At 36.1% G+C, this 19,771-nt stretch overlaps 1 protein-coding gene and 1 long non-coding RNA gene across 15 annotated transcripts in view; one reads left to right on the top strand and one right to left on the bottom strand.

The window, feature by feature from the left end:
- The window catches only part of C8H1orf146 (chromosome 8 C1orf146 homolog), a 58,415-nt gene that overhangs the window by 22,698 nt on the left and 15,946 nt on the right, over nucleotides 1-19,771 (bottom strand). For 10 of the 13 annotated variants that reach the window (XR_012035074.1, XM_072834492.1, XM_072834491.1 and 7 more), the window contains one exon: nucleotides 10,331-10,442. Coding sequence is in view for 10 of the 13 variants with exons in the window: in XM_072834492.1 (XP_072690593.1) it covers nucleotides 10,331-10,399 (69 nt within the window). In the remaining 3 variants the exon portion in view is untranslated. Of the gene's footprint in view, nucleotides 1-5,012; nucleotides 5,039-6,697; nucleotides 6,868-10,330; nucleotides 10,443-12,879; nucleotides 12,997-19,771 lie in introns of those variants that run through there. The other 3 variants (XM_072834500.1, XM_072834503.1, XM_072834501.1) reach the window with 3 other exon arrangements.
- On the top strand, nucleotides 8,150-19,073 carry LOC140637961 (uncharacterized). 2 transcript variants are annotated; one of them, XR_012035084.1, is made up of 4 exons: nucleotides 8,150-8,429; nucleotides 9,670-9,832; nucleotides 11,051-11,093; nucleotides 18,767-19,073. It is a non-coding gene; the product is annotated as an uncharacterized lncRNA (long non-coding RNA). The 2 variants fall into 2 exon arrangements; XR_012035083.1 differs by lacking the exon at nucleotides 9,670-9,832.

Genomic DNA, 19,771 nt, shown 5'->3' with positions numbered 1-19,771 from the left:
AAGCTTGCAATAACATCTTAGAAGAAAAAGCAATTTAAGAAATCTTGGGGAAAAAACTTAAACTTGACTATATAATAAAAATAACTGTTTTAACTCTTCAAGATAGAGTAGAAATAAAAATCTGCAACTTATGATGTCACAATTACCACATAAAATTGAAAGGCAAAAGAAAAACCTGAGAAAAAATGTAATCAGTAGTATAACACACATATTATTCTTAAATATTTTTAAAGAATAAAAATTTATTTAGTATTTACACCAATAGAAAAAAGACACAATTATAGAAGAAATAAAAATAATACATATGTGCCTCAGAAAATGTTTAATCTCTTTTGTCATCAAAATATAAAATATGAAATATGAAACTAGCAGATTTTTCATAAAATGATAACACTTGGAATTGTCTGAGATGAGGATGAACTGCCTTCCTGTATACTGCTGATGGCACTTTAAATTAAAACATTCTGATATGTTAACTAAATTGAATTTAAATTAAAAAGCACATTCTGGAGGGTAATTTGACAACACATAGCAAAAGTCTTAAAATGTGCATGCCTCTTTCCTTAATGCAACTATTCTTTTAAGAATTTTTCTAGATCAAAAACTAGCAATAAAGATTTATGTGTAAGGACAGTAAATTAAGCACTATTTAAAATATTAAAAAATAGAAACTAATGAAATAAAAAGGATAGTTCTACTATCTTTGCAAAGTACACATAAATGAAACGAGAATAAGAAACAAAAGCAAACTTTCTATTTGATGAAACTAGGAAATGTGTAAGCCCAAACAAAACACATGAATAAGAAAAGTCTAATTTGAGGAACATTTTTGAAAGCCATGTCGGACAATATTGGTTCCTCTAAAAATAAAACATTTCATCTGTGCCTAATGCTTGTCTTTTTAAAAAATATTTTATTTAAATTCAATTTGCCAACATATAGTATAACACCCACTGCTCATCCCATTAAGTGCCCTCCTTACTGCTGGTCACCCAATTACCCCATCCTATGCCCACCTCTCTTTCTGCAACCCTTTGTTCTTTCCTAGGATTAGGAGGCTCTCATGGTTTGTCTTCCTCTCTAATTTCCCCCAGTTTCCCTCCTTTTCCTTATAGTCCCTTTCACTATTTCTTACATTCCACATATGAGTGAAACCATATGATGATTGTCTTTCTCCAACTGACTTATTTCACTCAACATAATACCCTCCAGTTCCATGTACGTTGAAGTACATGGTAGGTATTCATCCTTTCTGATGGCTGAGTAATATTGTGTATTGTGTCAAAAAGGTTGTTACCTGTGTTCTTCTCTAGGATTTTGATGGATTCTTGTCTCACATTTAGATCTTTCATCCATTTTGAGTTTATCTTTGTGTATGGTGTAAGAGAATGGTCCAATTTCATTCTCCTGCATGTGGCTGCCTGTCCATTCTTCTTCCCAATACCATTTACTGAATAGACTGTCTTTTTTCCAGTGGATATTCTTTCCTGCTTTGTCGAAGATGAGTTGACCATAGAGTTGAGGACCCATTTTGGGGTTCTCTATACTATTCCATCGATCTATGTGTCTGTTTTTGTGCCAGTACCACACTGTCTTGATTAGCACAGCTTTGTGATACAGCTTGAAGTCAGGCATTGTGATGCCCCCAGCTTTGGTTTTCTTTTTCAACATTCTTCTGGTTATTCAGTCTTTTCTGGCTCCACACAAATCTTAGGATTATTTGTTGCAACTCTGTGAAGAAAGTCCATGGTATTTTGATAGGGATTGCATTGAACATGTAAATTGCCCTGGGTAGCAATTTCACAATATTATTGTGACATAAAATGTCACAATATTTATTCTTCTAGTCCATGAGCCTGGAACGGTCTTCCGCCTCTTTGTGTCTTCCTCGATTTCTTTCATAAGTGTCCTGTAGTTTTTAGGGTGTATATCCTTTACCTCTTTGGTTAGGTTTATTCACAGGTATCTTATGCTTTTGGATGCAATTGTAAATGGGACTGATTCCTTAATTTCTCTCTCATCAGTCTCATTGTTAGTGTATAGAAATGCAACTGATTTCTGTGCATTGATTTTGTATCCTGCCACATTGCTGAATTGCTTTATGGTCTGAGCAATTTTGGGGTGGAGTCTTGGGTTTTCCATATACAGTATCATGTCATTTGTAAAGAGGGAGAGTTTGACTTTCTTTGCCAATTTGAATGCCTTTTATTTCTTTCTGTTTGTCTGATTGCTGAGGCTAGGACGTCTAATACTATGTTGAACAACAGTGAGAGTGGGCATCCTTGTCGTGTTCCTGACCTTCATCAGGGAAAAGTTCTCAGTTTTTCCCCATTGAGAATGATATTCACTGTGGGCTTTTTGTAGATGGCTTTTATGATATTAAGATATTTTCCCTCTATCCCTACACTTTGAAGAGCTTTAATCAGGAATAGATGCTGTATTTTGTCAAATGCTTCCTCTGTGTCAACTGAGAGGATCATAGGGTTCTTGTCTTTTCTTTTATTGACACAATCTATGATGTTGATTGTTTTACGAATGTTGAACCACTCTTACATACCAGGGATAACCCACTTGGTCATGGTGAATAATGAATAATCCTCTTGATGAACTGTTGGCTATTATATTGGCAAGTATTTTGGCATCCATGTTCATCAGGGATATTGGTCTGTAATTCTTTTTGGTTGGGACTTTGTCTGGTTTTGGGATCAAGGTAATGCTGGCCTCATCCTCTGAAACAGCTTTAGTTTCAGTTATTGGTTGTGATTTCTCCTCTTTTATTCATGGTTTTTGAGTTGTTTTTCCTTTTTAATGAGTCTGGCTAACGGTTTATCTATCTTATTAATTCTTTCAAAGAACCAGCTCCTGGTTTCATTGATCTGTTTGTACTACAGTTCTTCTGGTCTCTATTTCACTGAGTTCTGCTCTAATCTTTGTTATTTCCATTCACCTGCTTGGTTTAGGTTTTATTTGCTGTTCTTTCTCTAGTTCTTTTAGGTATAAAGTAAACTTGTGTATTTGAGATTTTTTCCAATCTTTTGAAGGAGGCTTTATGGAGATGTATTTCCCTCTCAGGATCACCTTTGCTGTATCTCAAAGATTTTGAACTGTTGTGTTTTCATTTCATTAGTTTCCACGAATCTTTTTAATTCTTCTCTAATTTCCTGGTTGACCCATTCATCTTTCAGTAAGATGCTCTTTAACCTCCAAGTGTTTGAGTTCCTTCCAAATTTCATTTTGTGATTGTATTCTAGTTTCAAAGCATTGTGGTCTGAAAATACGCAGAGGATAATCCCCATCTTTTGGTATCAGTTGAGACCTAATTTGTGACCCAGTGTGTCGTCTATTCTGGAGAAAGTTCCATGTGCACTTCAGAAAAATGTGTACTCAGTTGCATTAGGATGGAATGTTCTGTATGTATCTGTGAAACCATTTGGTCCAGTGTATCATTCAAAGCCATTTCTTTGGTGATCTTCTTTTAGAAGATTTCCTTTTGCTGAGAGTTCTGTGTTGAAGTCTCCTAGTATTAATGTATGATTATCTATATATCTCTTTACTTTGATTATTAATTGATATAATTGGCTGCTCCCACACTAGGGGCATAGATATTAATAATTGTTAGGCCTTCTTTTTGGCTAGACCCTCAAGTATGATATAGTGTCCCTATCCATGTCTTTTTATAGTCTTTGGTTTAAAATCTAATTTATCTGATAAGAGGACTGCTAGCCCAGCTTTCTTCTGAGGACCATTTGTATGGTAAATTGTTCTCCATTCCCTCATTTTTAATCTGAAGGTGTCATTAGGTCTAAAATGAGTCTCTTGTGGCAGCATATAAATGGGTCTTGCTTTTTTATCCAGTCTGATACCCTGTGTCTTTTGATTGGATCATGTAGCTCATTCATGTTCAGAGTAACTACTGACAGATAGAATTTAGTATCATAGTATTACCTATACAGTCCCTGTTTCTGCAGATTGTTTCTTTGGGTTTCCTCTTTGCTTACAGGGCCCCCCTTAATATTTCTTGTAGAGCTGTTTTGGTGGTCACACATTCCTTCAGTTTCTGTCTATCCTGGAAGGTCTTTATCTCTCCTTCTATTCTGAATGACAGTCTTGCTGGGTAACGTATTCTTGGCTGCCTGTTTTTCTCATTTAGTACTCTGAATATATCATGCCAGCCTTTTCTGGCCTGTGGATAGGTCTGCTGTTAATCTGATATTTCTCCCAATATAAATTAGGAATCTTGTCTCAAACTGCTTTTAGGATGTTCTCTTTATCTCTGAAATCTACAAGCTTCTCTATTATATGTTGGGGTATTTATTGGTTTTGATTGATTTGGGGGGAGGTCCTCTCTATCTCTTGGATGTAAATGCCTGTCTCCTTCCCCAGATTAGGGAACATTTCAGCTACGATTTGTTCAAACATACTTTCTGATTCATATTCTCTCTCTCTCTCTCTCTCTCTCTCTCTCTCTCCATCCTCTGGAATCCCAGTAAGATATTATTCTTTCTCAAACTATCACTTAATTCCTGGAGCCTTTCCTTGTGGCCTTTTAACTGTTTTTCTCTTTTTTCCTCAGCTTCCTTCCTCTATCAACTTGTCTTCTATGTCACCCACTCTCTTCTGCCTCATTAACTGTAACTGTTAGAGCATCCATTTTATTTATTTTTTCATTTTATATTTTTAAAATATTTTATTTATTTCTTCATGAAAGACACAGAGAGAGAGAGGCAGAGAGAGAAGCAGGCTCCCTGCAAGGAGCCTGATGTGGGATACAATCCCAGGATGTTAAGATAACACCCTGAGCTGAAGGCAGAACCTCATCCACTGAGTCACCCAGGTGTCCCAGAGCATCCAGAGAGATCCAGTTTGGACTGCATCTCCGTTAAAGTATTTTTAATTTCGGCCTGATTAGATCTCAATTCTGCAGTAAGAGAATCTCTAGAGGCTTATGCTTTTTTCAAGAGTCACCAGTAATTTTATCATTGTAATTCTGAATTATATCTCTGATATCTTACTTAAAATCCATATTCATCAGATCTGTGGCAGAGTATTATTTCTGGTTCTTTCTTTTGTGGTGAATTCTTCCTTCTAGTCATTTTGTCCAGTGCAGAATGGCTGTATGAGTGAGCAGAGTCAAAAATATCAACCATGACCCAACTAAAATACAGTTCTGAAGAGGTCAGGGACCAGAAAATAAAAGAAAAAGAAAAGGGAGACCATGAAAGTGAAAAACAAACTTAAAAAACAATAAAATTTTTTTAATAAAAAAGGTGGGGGAGGAAGTGGTCAGGAAGAGAGAATATAGGCTCGCAGAGTGGACTAAGACAGTGATCCTCTTGGTTCTGAGTGTATTTTGTTCTGTATCTTAGAAGGTGCTAAATTCCAAATTTATATAAACAAGCAAAACTTACATAAACAACAGCAACAAAGAAAACAAAAACAAGACAAAAGAGGGGGGCGGAATGGGAAGGAAGAGAATATAATCTCACAGAGTAGACTAACATGGGACTGCACATGGTTCTGAGTGTATTTTGGTTTAATGTTAGAAGGTACTTGATTCCAAAATTACTTAAAAAAATAAAAACAAAAAACCCCCAAAACTTATATATATCTACAAAAATTATATTAAATACATTGAAAGGAAGCCAAAAATGAATATATGACATGTAATTGTAAAAATATGAAAGTCAAAAAGAAAAACCTTAAAACTTTATCAACTTTGTTTTTTAAAATATTGTAGTCAAGGCAGGAAAAAAGAAAGAATATTGGAGAATTTTAAGCTGAAAGATAAATGAATCGTAAGGAAAAAAACCCTCAAGTTCTATATACTATTTTCCATCAGTTCTGGAGCTTTCCAGTGCTGCTTGGTCAGTAAACTTGCTATTCTCCTTTTCTTCCAGCAGTTCTTCTGGGGAAGAAATCAGCAGTACTGCTGCACTGATTCTCAGGTGTCTGAGTTTGGATGGAGATGCCCTGCCCCCTGTTAGGTGGCTGGGCTCAGTATAAGCTATTTGCCCTATGAGGTCCCTGTTCCCTGAAGGCTGTGCCTCTCCAGGATGAAAGGAGAAAAAAAAAATGGCAGTGGCCAGACCTCTAGCCCTGGAGCTAAGAGCTCCCAGTGCATACCGAACCACAGTCTTTTAGTGAACACTGGCTCAGATCTTCATGGGGCAAGCATGGGGACACTGATTCATACAATTGGAAGGGTGCTGGGTGGCAGAAGAGCTTTCGCTGTCTTGTGTTCTCACTGGCTCCACCTCTCCTGGATGGAATGGGGGATAGCCTGCTTCTGTCTGCTGCCAGGCCCTGGAACAGAGGGTTTAGCCACTGGAGTGCACACCCACTCCACCTCTTCCAGATGCCTCTGGAGGGTTGCTGTGTTCCAGTCCTTTACCAGGACCTAGGATGGCATTGTCAGCAACCCAACTTCAGTTTGTGGTTTATGGCACAAGTTGAGCTTTCTTCCAGATGTCCCTATTCTTTGTGTCTCTAGGAATATTGAGACTTCACTCCCCTCCCTGTAATTCTACTCTATTTCACCACTGAGCATTTCCCAGGCAGGAAAGACTCTCTCAGGAGTAGATTTCTAAAGGTCCTGACTGTGTGCTGTATTGCATTCCTGTCCAGCTCACATAGGCTCCCTTCCCCTGCTGTTTATCTTCTGATATATCCCCTCCATTTCTCTTCTCTGCATTCCTACCTTGTAAGAAGCGATCACTCTTCTCTCATAGCATTCCAGCTGTTCTTTCTTTACATGTCAGGCTGAATTCATAGGTGTTCAGGATGATTTGAAAGTTTGGGGGACCAGCTGAAACAAGGACCCCTACTCTTCTGCCATCTTGCCTCCGCTCCCCCAATCTGTACCTAATGCTTTTTGATGAATCATTAATAAAATTAGGTATTAGAAAGACATAACTTTTACGTGAAAACTAAAAGTAAACACTGAATCTATTTAGCTGTGTAATTAACATGAAAATAAGTGTGAGAATTATGGTTATAGAAAAAGTGTGTTATACACATTTGATACAATTAATAAGTTATAAATATCTAATATAATTGATATTTGATCATTGATATAATTAATAAAATCCTGAGGAGAAATTAGAATTAGTAATGTTCTATTTGTTGACCAGACTACATGGTATTATCTTTATAATAAGGGTATTAGGGGCACCTGGGTGGCTCAGTGGTTGAGCATCTGCCTTTGGCTCAGGACATGATCCGGAGTCCTGAGATCAGGTCCTGCATCAGGTTCCCCACCCCCTCCTGGAGGGAGCCTGCTTCTCCCTCTGCCTATGTCTCTGCCTCTCATGAATAAATAAAATCTTTATTAAAAAAATAACTGTATTAAATGGTTCATATATACTTTGGTGTACTTTTCACTGTGTATATTTCATAAGTTGAAAAAAATAAAACAAACAAACACCAAAAAAATCCCTCAATGGATGAGTTTAAGAGGAGTAGAGAGAAATAACTGACATGGTAAATAGAACTGATGAAATTACCTAGATTGTAACTTAAGACATAGACAAAGTGAAAAAGAGGTCAAAATGGAAAGAGAACATTGTAGATAAGATCTAACATACATCTAATGGGAGGTTAGGGAAGAAGGAGCAAGGTAATAAGAGAGAGACAATATTAAAGGAGATGATGGATAAGAACTGGATAACAACAACAATTCAAAGATTCATGAAACCTCAAAAGAAAAAAAATCTCTAAAACTATAGAATGTCAAAATCAAAAGGCAGTCAAAGAGAAAAGACAGGTAATCTTCAAGGAAGTAACAAACTGCTAACTTATCAACAGCAACAACATAAGTCAGAATCCAGCGAAATTAATTCCATAATGCTGAAAGAATATATCTGTATATCTAGCAAAAATATCTTTCATTTTGAGCAACTGGAATTCTACCACATTGCTGATGGGAGTGTAAAATCATAATCCCCACATTTATTTTTATTTTAGTTACACAGATTAAATAGATTCAGTATTCACTTGTAGTGAACATGAGAAAAGTTTTGCAGTTTCTTACGGAGATAAACATATGACCTATACAAACCCAGGAATTCCATTACCAGGTATTTACAAAAGAAATGAAACCAAAGACTACACAATGTATGGTTCCATTTATGACATTCTAGAACAGGCAAAAAAAAACTAATCATAGTGGTAAATATTAGATCATTGGTTGCTTGAGGCAGGGGGCTACAAAAGGGCATGAAGAAACTTTCTGGAGTTATGAATATGTTCTATATTTTAATTGGGGTGGTAGTTATACAGGTATCCACATCTGTCAAAACTCATCAAACTGTGCATTTAAAATGTGTACATTTCATTGTATGTAAGTTATACTTCAACTAAATTGACCTTCAAAACACCTTTCAAGATCAAGGGGAAAAATAGAAGTATTTTGAGATTAACAAAAACTGAGGGTAAGTTTTTACCTCTAGAAGATCCTCATTGAGGTAATTTCTAAATCATATTCTTTAGATAAAAAGAAAGTGATCTAAAATGGGAAGTCTGAACCAAAAGAAGGAAAGGAGAGCAAAAACAGTAGCAAACATATGAGTAAATCTGAAGAAATGCTATTTTAGAAAACAATATTCTGTCAAGTTAAAAAACAGAATTAGGGTGCCTGGGTAGCTCAATCTATTAAATTTCTGCCTTCAGGTCAGGTCATGATCCCAGTTTCCTGGGATTGAGTCCTACATTGGGCTCCCTGATCAGCGGGAAGTCTGTGTCTCCTTCTGCCCTTCCTCTGCTCATGAACTCTCTCTCTCTCACAAATACATAAAATCTTTAAAATAAATAGAATTAAACTAAATATGATAACAACAGGATATAATACAGAAAAGGGGCAGCCTGGGTGGCTCAGCGGTTTAGCGCTGCCTTCGGCCCAGAGCCTGATCCTGGAGACCCGGGATCGAGTACCACGTCAGGCTCCCTGAGTGGAGCCTGCTTCTCCCTCTGCCTCTCTCTCTCTGTGTCTTTCATGAAGAAATAAATAAAACCTTTAAAAAAAATACTGAAAGGGATGATTGGAATTAAAGTGTTCTAAGACTCTTGTCACTTAAGAGGAGAATAAAGGTAATTATTCACAGTGGATTTTGTGGAGAGAAGTATACATGTTAAAATTTTTAGGGCAACTACCAAAACAGTAGAAATCATAAAGCATATATTTTCCAAAGCTAATAAAAGGAGGAGGAAGGGAAGTAAGAAAGGGGGGAGGGGGAGAGAGGGAGAAATGATCAATAGAAATGGGTGACAAGAAGAAAAAAAAAGAAGAGAAGAAGAGAAACAGAAAAGGTGGAACAAATGGGACAAAACAAAATTGTAAACCTAATAAATGAATTATGAAATAGTTGTTTTTGGCAAATAGCATGGGTTGCCGGCTCTCTGTCTCAAAATCAGTCTGAAAAAGCTATAGAATTAAGAGAAAATCATGAATTCCAGAAACCTAACAAAAAGAAGCATGAAAAAAACCAGTGAGACCTAAGGCTGTCTTAAATTGGTTTGTGTTATGGATCTAGACAGCTAAAGCCAATAGGAAAAATATAACTTGAGGCAGCAGTGGAAGCATAGAATGGATTAAAAATTATTATTTTTAGTCTTATGAGCCTCTCTCATATTTGCTGTGGAACAGTCATTTCTTGCCCCTTCCCTTCCCTCTAGATATCAGCTAGTGTCCATAGATAAATACCAGGGCAATGAAGAAATTCTGTTGGCTGAGGAGCTAAAAACAGTTATGGACTGACCAACTCTCTTCAGGCATTCAACTTCCCATCCCTTCCCCAACCAAACTGTATAGAGACAGCCTTCTCCTAATGCCACTAAGGTACACAGATCAGTTTCTATCTTCAAAAATGTTAGATAATATATATGTGCATGTTACTGTTACTTGAATCCTTTAACATTTCTATTAGAACAGACTTACAGGGATGCCTGGATGGCTCAGCAGTTGGGAGTCTCCCTTTGGCTCAGAGCATGATCCCAGAGTCCCTGGATCGAGTCCCACATTGGGCTCCCTGCATGGAGCCTGCTTCTCCCTCTATATCTCTGCCTCCCTCTGTGTGTCTTTCATAAATAAATAAAATCTTAAAAAAAAAAAACGGACTTATAGAGAAAAAAAAGAATTTTAAGAAATGTCCAACCTTAAAAATGTAGAGAAGTAGGATGCTGAAAATGGATGCAGTAAAGTTTAGAATTTATCTTTAAAATATATTTAGTTTATGTTCTTGCAGAGCCATATAACTAATCAAGCTAAGGATCTTTTAAAATATTGCATTGCTTTTCATTTTCAAATCAAAGAGCAATAGCTCAAATGCCTCTTTACCTTAAGAGATGAGCTAATAATAATGGTGGTTGTCCATTTTACTTTTTCTTTTCTGCCATTTTCAGCCATCTGTCTGTCTCTGGATCAACCCAGCTTCTAATGATGCCTCAATCTGAAAAAAAGAAAGAGCAAATAGGACAATGTAGAAATGTTTAATGAATGAAAAGTAAAGACAGAAATGAAATTAGGTTAATGGAGACATTCTAAGAAATATTTGAAAGTTAAAATTTGACACTGATAATATGTCTTATTATATATTAAGCTTATTCAATATCATGTTTTCTATTGCAATACCATGCTTCCTATTGTCAAAAAGGAGACAAAACATACAAAATGGAGTCAATTGTGCTAAACTCCACAGCAATAAACCAAAACTTGGTATCTAACCTAACTACAGTTTCAGCCCCCTTGAATGTAACCTTTAACTAATCAATACCAAATTACCTGGTCAGCACTAGTGAAACACCCAATTAACCCTTTCCTTTCCCCTCAGGGGAAACAATGCATTGTTTGCAAATAATTTCTTTTGCCCACCTCTTTCTGTCATTAAAAACCTTCCCTTTTCTATAGCTTGGTGGAGCTCCTTTTCCTTACTAATTGGGATGTTGCCCAATTCATGATCCAGTGAGTGAAGCCAATTTGATTTTTAAATTTACTCGGTTAAATTTTTTTTATTTCATTCTATTAACAATTACTAAAGAGCAATGGTTCTCATTTCAGGACACTAACTTTATAAAAGAAGATGTGTCAAGAACTGTGGAAGGTCAGTGGTTTTATTCTACTTGCAAGCTAAAAAAAGTTAACCTGCCACAGTTCCATGGATACAACAAAAGACATAAGACTCTTGGATCAGAGGACAAAGAAAGGCTTTTTTACCTATTTTTTTTACTCACAGCAAGAAAAGTAGCCTCATTCTCTCTCTTTTTTAAAGACACTGTTTTAGAGAGACAGAAGAAGTGGAGAAAAAGGAGAGAATCTCTGAGGGCAGAGACTAATTTAGGGCTTAATCTCATGACCCTGAGATCACGATTTGAGCCAAAATCTAGTATTGGATGCTTAACTGACTTAGCCACCCAGGCACCCCAGTATCCTTATTCTCTTGCAGAAATTCCCCAAGCCCAACTCCCACATGGTTATGGGGGGAAGGCCGGGCAATATCAGCATAAACAGTGAGTTGTATTATAGGAGAGGAACCCCAAGCTAATGAATCCCTAACTTTTATAATGGGCTGCATCCAAATCTTCCCTGTGCTGTAGAGGAAAATACTATCTCTAACCTACAAAACTATTACTACACAAACATCCTTGAAAAGATAGTTGGGGGGTATTTCAGTTGGTGATGCTGTTAATGCCTATCTGGAGACCATGCTTTAAAAGCCACCACACTAAAGAAAGGAAGAGTATTCTAGGCAAGAACAACACAAAGTACTGTGCACTGTCAATTAGATAATAAAAGAAAAAGATATAATAAGAGAATTTCAAAAACATCGGTGTGCTAAGGTTTATAGTTGAGGCAGGTGGGAGGAAAGATAAAAATTACTATAAATAAGTAGCATTAAAGAGAATTTTACTGTGGTCTAAATTTGGCACTTTTCTACTATTGACACTGACATTCTTAAGCCATTTTTCCATTTCTGCGAAATGAGTGTCTTTTGCCCAGTTTTCTATTAGATTTTCCTTTTCTTTTTTCTCATTCATTTGTAGGATTTTTTTATATAGTCTAGATATTAATTTTTGTCAGGTGTCTATTTTCTCCCAGATTGGACTCGTCTTTTTCCCTTCTTTATGGTATTATTTGATACACAAGGCTAAATTTTCAATGTTGTAAAATTTATCAATGCTTGCATTTATGGTCAGTGCTTTTTTTCTCAAGAAATCTTCTCTAACGCAAAGTCATAGATATTCTCTTTCATTGTCTTCTAAATTTTTAGTCTGACCTTTCACATTTAAGCTTTTAATTCATCTAGAATTTTGTACAGAGTCTGAAGTAGGGATCCAACTTCATTTTCTAAAAATATGGCTATCTAGTTGTCCCAATACTAGTTAGTAGTCTTTCCTCTTTGGTTATTTGCAATGCCACCTTAATGAAACAGGATTTTCATATATTTTTAGGTCTGCTTCTGTTCTATTCCACTGTTCAGTTTGATTATTCCCAAGTCAATGTCATACTATTTTTAATTTTTATAGTTTTATAAAAAGTCTTGATATCTATATGGGAAGTCCCAATATTTTACTCTTCTTTCAACAAGACCTCAGCGTATCTATAATGAACTCTAGTTCTATCAGGCTGAGCAAAGAGCTGAGGGTGGGGGTAAAAGTACAGGGTGGGGATTTTAGAAGTAAATATATGTGGCAGGTGAGTAGAGGAACCAACCACTTTCACCGTAAGAAGTAAGGGTGTCAAAGTATTCTACCATGATCTGCCTGATGATTTGTTGGGCTATGGGTGGTGACAACTATGGATACATTAGGCAATGAACTAACAAATAGCTTTCAAAAACTATGCTATGAATACAGATCTGTGGTTAATGTACAAGTGGTAAAAATAACCTGTGGAGGCAGAAGAATTCTTAAATTCTTAAGTGGTAATGAATAAACTTAGATTCCACAGAGGCTGTCTTCTTGGTGAGAGCTTTTTCTATTACCAAAATCTCATGATGATCAGAGTCCCTGGAATAAATGGAATGATATGTAGTCCGAAGTGAATTAAATGACCTTCTGGGTCTTGACCCTGAGCACATATGTCATAGTTCATAATAATATACAAATAGAAAAAAGTACACAAATAGAATTACATGCTTACAAAACATCTTGTTGGCTAACAAGAAATAATTTGAAGAGGATGCAGTGACCTGACTTGTTGGCAAAATAGCAGAAGCAAATTGCCATTGGGAAGTAGGCACCTGGTACTCCATATATTTAAGGATCATCCCTGAAGAACTCTGGAAATAGTTGCCAAATGCTTATTCTTGCCTAAAATAAGGCCAATAATTAGATGCAAAGTTGTTTTAAACTAAAAGAGGTATATGGGGTTGAGTTTCATGAACTGCATCAGAGTTTAGTCAAGAGTAAAAGAGAAAAAAACCTGCATGCACAGTTAAATGTATAAAAACAAATTTCTAAACACAACTAAAAGAAAAATAATAAAAGAGAAAGATGCAAGTCAAAAGCCAAGGGGATCAAATATAAAGGCAAATTCTAGAATACTGAAGGTTCCTGTCACTGACTTTAGTTTAATGTCTGGCCAAAGGTAAAGAAGTAAAAATATTTTAGCAACAATAAAGACTATGTTAGAATATTGGTGGTGTGTCTGGGTAGGAAGGGGTGGAATTGTAAAAGACAAAATGGGTGCTTATGGTTTTTATGATTCTGTGAGGATGTGGAGTTTATGCAGAATATATGCCAAATATAAGGCATACATTCAGACCTTTTGGTAGAAGATCTGTAGTGTAGCAGAAAAAAATACAACGGGAGTGAGACCAGGGTTCTAGTCTTAACCTCTACCACTGTAATCACTCAATGTCTTTAAGCCTATTTCTACATGTATAATTACATACACTGAGACGAGTAATACTGGCTTGCCATTATTTCACAGGGTAGCTAGGAAAATCAAATTATATAACACATATTAAAATGCAAATATATTACCATCATTATATAACTTTAGTCAATCCTTTTGACCAAAACAAAACTATAAACTATTTTTACGAGACTTTTGCTACTTTTTTCAAATGTTCCAACGTAAATAATCCTTCAGTTACAGTCATCTCCCTAGAGAACTCTTCCCATCCCTCCAGATAAAAATTGGATATTTCTCTGGATCTGATTCATTAGCTTTAATCCTGGGACTTCCCTGTACCGCCCTCCTGTGTTAGAGCTGTTTCCCTTTCCTTGGTTTATTCTTGTTTCACTGAAGCATTCTTTAGTAGTTCCCTTAAAAATATGCATGGCAAATAATATAAAGATTTAACTGTATTTGAGCCCTTGCATGTCTGAAAATCTTTATCCTATCTTCATATTTGATCAATATTTATATATATGTGCATGTGTGTGTATTTATGTATTTGTATCTATATATCCTAATAGATGTGTTTTCTTTCAGAACTTTATAAATATTACTAGACTGTCTTCTAGACAACCAGTGTTGGCTGTGAACATACCATACTGATTCCTATTCCTCCTGTATAAGTGACTTATTTTTCATTTGTTTTCTCCAGAAGCTTTTTTGGTACCTTAAAACTTGGTGTTTTTCCTAATCTCTAGTGTTCTGAACTTTGACAATGATGTGCCTTTAGGTAGATCTTTTTACCTGCATTGAGCTAAGTATTCAGCAAGACCTTTTAATCTGGATACTCATGTTCTTCAATTCTAGAAAACTATTTTGTAAACTTATTTAATATTCCCAATATTTTTTTTTGCAATTGCTATTAGTTGGGTTTTAGATCTTATAGCTTGATCTTAGTCTTCTACTGTTTTCAATTTTTTTTGGAGGGGTCGTTTTCCAGATGATTTTCCTAACAAGCTCTAAAGGTTTATTTTAAAACTTTTTTTCCTGCTGGTTGCCCTAGGTATGCAATATACATTTACATCCAATCCAAGTTTATTTTCAAGTAACAGTATACTACTTCATAAATAATACAAGTATCTTATAATAAAAAATATTCCTAAATCCTCCATCCTATCCTTTATGTCATTGCTGTCATTCTTTACATTTTTACATGAGCTATAACCATCAAATACATTGTTACTATTATTTTGAACAAATTTTTATCTGTTAGATGAATCAGGAATAAGAGAAATAGGTTTTTATTTTGCTTTCACTTATTCCTTCTCGATTTCTCCCTTTCTTCATACAGATCTGAGTTTCTTTCTTTTTTTTTTTTTAAGACTTTATTTATTTTTTCATGAGAGACACAGAGAAAGAGGCAGAGATACAGGCAGAGAAGGAGAAGCAGGCTCCATGCAGGGAGCTCAACATGGGACTTGATCCTGGGACTCCAGGATCACACCCTGAGCCGAAGGCAGACAGTTAACCACTGAGCCACCCAGGCATCCCCAGATCTGAGTTTCTGACACTATCATTTCCCTTCTCTCAAAACATTTTTTTAGGTTGTACAATATGTTTTTCTTAAAAGCTTTTATTCTTATCCCAGTTCATTAACACACAGTGATGTAACTCTCAAGAAATTCTTTACATTTCTTGCAAAACAGATCAACTGGCAACCAAATCTCTCAATTTCTGCTTATCTGAGAAAATCTTTATTTCTCCTCACTTTTGAAGGAGGACATGGCAAGACAGAGAATTCCAGGTTGGTGGTTTTATTCTCTCAATAATTTAAACATTTCACTCCACTCTCCTGCTTGGATGGTTTACATGCAATTATATCCAAGATTAGGATGCCACCCCAGATGGGTTCTGGTGAGAACTTTCTTCCTAGCTTATAGACAGTTGGCCACCTTTTTACTGTGTCTTCACATGGCACAGAGAGTGACAGCAAAAGTAAGCTCTGGTATAATGTAATTTGTATCTTTGCTCCTCTTATAGATAAGGTGGTTTCTTTCAAGATATTTTATCTTTGATTTTCTGCAGTTTGAGTTGATATGTCTAGTGGATTTTTTATTTTTTACTTTATTTATTATTATTTTTATTTTATTTTATTTTATTTTATTTATTTTATTTTATTTTATTTTTGCATTCATCGTCCTTGGTGTTCCCTTCCTGAATCTGTGGTTTAGTGTCTGGCATTAATTTGGGGTAATGGAAATTCTTAGTCACTGCTTCAAATATTTCTTCTGATCCTTTCTCTTTTCTCTTTCTTCTCTTTTTGGTATTCACATTACAGCAGATATGTTACATTACTTGTCCCACAGATATTTTGCTCAGTTTTGTTCAGTCTTTTTTCTCTTTGCTTTTCAGTTTTGGAAGTTTCTATTACCATATCCTCAAGCTCAGAGATTATTTCCTCAGCTGTGTCAATTCTACTAATGAGCCCATCAAATGCATTCTTCCTTTCTGTTACATTCCCTTTTTTCTAACATTTTTTTTTATTCTTTCTTATAATTTCCTTCTCTCTGCTTATATACCCATCTGTTCTTGTTATATTGTCTATGTTTTCCATTAGAGCCTCTCACATATCAACTATAATTGTTTTAAATTCCTAGTCTGAAAATTCCAACATCCCTGCTATATCTGGGCCTGACTCTGATGCTGTCTCTTCAAACTATGTTTTCTCCCTTTTAGTATGTCTTATAGTTTTTTTGTTGTTGTTGTTGTTATAAGCCTAAAATGACCTACTTGGTAAAAGAAACTCTGGTACATAGGCCTTTGGTGACATGGTGATAATGTGTAAGGGAAGGAGGATTCTGCAATCCTATTATTAGGTTTCAGTCTTTTCAGGAGCCTGCACCCTGAGCTGCAAATTTCACTAGTGTTTCTCAGATTTTTCCCCTGTCTAGGTGGGACAGGATGCCGGGAGGGACCTAAAGCTAGGTACTTCTCTCCTCCATGTTGATTAATCTATGACAAAATACCAACAAGGTTAGGTTCTGGCAAAGTAGTTTCTGTTGAGGGCAGATTTTTTTTTTTACATTTTTTGAGAGAGAGAGAGAGTGTGTGTGTCTTAAGCAGGCTCCACTCCCAGCACAGCCCAACAAGGGACTTTATCTCACAACCCTGAGATCATGATCTGATCAGGAAATCAAGAATCAGATGCTTGAGGGCAGAATTTTTAAGAACAGGATGCTAAAAAAATAAAAAATAAAAAATAAGAACAACAGGATGCTCTCACATATTTCAGTATTTTTCTCCTTTTCCTGCCAGAAGCACAAAGGAATTTGCCTACAATATTTACTGTGAGAACCTCTGTAGAGCTTTCAGAGGTAGAACTCACAAAAGTATAGGGGCCTGCTATCGAATGAATTATGTTCCACCAAAATTATATAATGAAGCCCCAACCCCAATATGATTATATTTCAAGATGGGTCCTTCGGAAGATGCTTAGGCTTCCATGAGGTCAAGAGAGTGAGGCCTTCATGATGGGGTCAGGGCCCCTAAAAAAAGAAATGCTACAGCAAAAAGGTGGCCCACTGTCTGCAAGCTAGGACGAAAATTCTTGCCAGAACTCATTCAGGATAGCACCCTGATCTTGGACTTCTAGTCTCCAGACCTGTGAGAAAATTAATGTCTGTTTAAGCCACTCAGTCCATGGGATTTTGCTATGGCAGCTCACACTAAGACAGGGCACCCTAATTAGTGGGTCTCCCTACTTACAGCACCTCCAGCAATTCTTCAATTACACTTTAGGTTTTCCTATCTCATACTGGTTCCTGCAGAGGTCGCTGCTTATTGGTTTCTACTCCAGTAAGTGATTCTTCATATCCATCCCTCTGTCTCTACAATTTTGGGTGCTGAGGTTTGCCCTGTGACTTCACTTCTCTGACAGATTTAAGAGTCTTTATTTTTTCACCTTGTTCAGCTTTTTACTTGTTAGGATAGAGTTACTAGTTCCATGCTGTTTCATGCTAGTCTAGAAAACAAAAGCCAAGATTTTTTTTTTTTTTATTTTAAACTATCACATGTAAGTACATATTTTTTGTTACTAGAAGCTCTTATTCTCTGCTCATTCTTCTTCAAGGCATCCCTTTGTTTTATGAATTCAGTATCTCTCATCTCTGTGAGGTAACTACATTTTCTTAAAGTTTTCTTCTGTTGACATTATCAGTTTTCTACAGATTGCTTTTCTTGATTGTTTCATGTTGGAAGTTTTCCTCAAATGTCTAGTGATCCTTAATTGTTCTTATTTATATGTTTATTAATCAAAATATTTATGGATTTGATATTATTGTAGGGGCTAGAGATGTAATAGTGAACAAATCTCCACCCTCATGACTCTTTCATTCTAGTGAGATGATTCCAGCAATTTAAAAAAAAAGACAAACATGGAGTGATGGAAGGTAGCAATGTGTGTCGTGGAGAAAAATCAGAGTCCACAGGGAATAAGTGCTGGAGGCTATTATTTTATGTTGGATGGTTAGAGAAGACATCTCTTATAAGATAAGAGGTTGTGCCTGGTATTCCCAAAACCATCTTCCCAGGTGAACATCTCCAGAAAACAAGCCTCCAATCTCCTCCACAGGAAAACCGAGTTTCCCTGAATGTTCAGGATAGAGAAGAGAACCCAAGGAGGTTCTAATGGATGTGCATATAAACTTTCAACAATCTTTTCTTCCACATTCTGCTCTTGATGTACACCAATATTTAATGCTTCCAAGTACAGTACTCAGCCTCTCAGGAGATTCCAAGAGGCCCATGAGGCATAATTCTTCTCTTCTCATTAATTTCTCCCTCAGTAGGGACTTAGATAACTTTCTTTTATACCAAATTATCATTCCTCTGTCTTCCAATTTCCTCATACTCATTTAAATTTCTCATTTGCAGGACACCTGGGTGGCTCAGCAGTTGGACATCTGCCTTTGGCTCAGGGCGTGATCCTGGAGTGCTGGGACTGAGTCTCACATTGGGTTTCCCACATGGAGTCTGCTTCTCCCTCTGCCTGTGTCTCTGCCACTCTCTCTATATGTTTTTCATAAATGAATACATTTCTCATTTGCTATTTTACTCCTTATTTGTGTTTGTTAATTTAAAAAAATCTTTCCTGTCATTTCAAGTGTTTGGAGAAGAAAAGAAAATAAACAAATGGGGTCAGTCTGCCATTTTAAAGCAAGAAGCCTGTGGTATTTTGATTAATTCTCTATTTCCATTGCCATCACTTACATATATCTTTTTTTAGTAACATGTGCTGCCAAAGCGAGCACTCACTTACATATATCATTCATTTTCTAAACTCTTCCAAAATTCTCTCAAGTTTTTAATTAAAATCCTCCTTATCTCTGCAAACTTCATATCTCAAACTACAAAACCTTAAGACAAGTATTATCTCACAATTATCTTTCTCTAAATACTACTACTAGGGGATTTCCCTCTACTTGTTTGAGATATGAATTCACCTCCTTACCATATTCCTTTAATACTTAGCACAGTGGTATTTACTAAATAGTTGGTCAATGAATTATGTTCCCATAACATTACTGATAAGATATGCTGACAATATTAAGAGTGAGCTTCTAGTAACAAAAGAAGTTATTTTGGTTGTAAGCAACATCTCATATATTTAACTTCTAATATCTCTCAGTGGGAGAATCCATTTTATTATGCCAAGTAGAAGTATTAATCTGAAATAATAATAATAATAAAATACATATTATAATCCCAAGAATTTCCCCCCCCAAAATTTATTGTTTCAAGTGGCAAAATGTTATTGGTCTCTGTGGGGCACCTGGCAGGACAGAGGGAGGCTTGGGAGGGGGCAGGGCTCCGCCTGTTACAAAAATCAAAGGCTTTTATAAAAAATGCTATAAATTGTTATCAAAAGAAAACCCGAGA

This window comes from Canis lupus, chromosome 8 (assembly GCF_048164855.1).
Source record: "Canis lupus baileyi chromosome 8, mCanLup2.hap1, whole genome shotgun sequence".
NCBI classification, from domain to species: Eukaryota; Metazoa; Chordata; class Mammalia; order Carnivora; family Canidae; genus Canis; species Canis lupus.
Note: the sequence above shows the minus strand (reverse complement) of the source record. Positions and strands in the feature narration are given on the sequence as shown.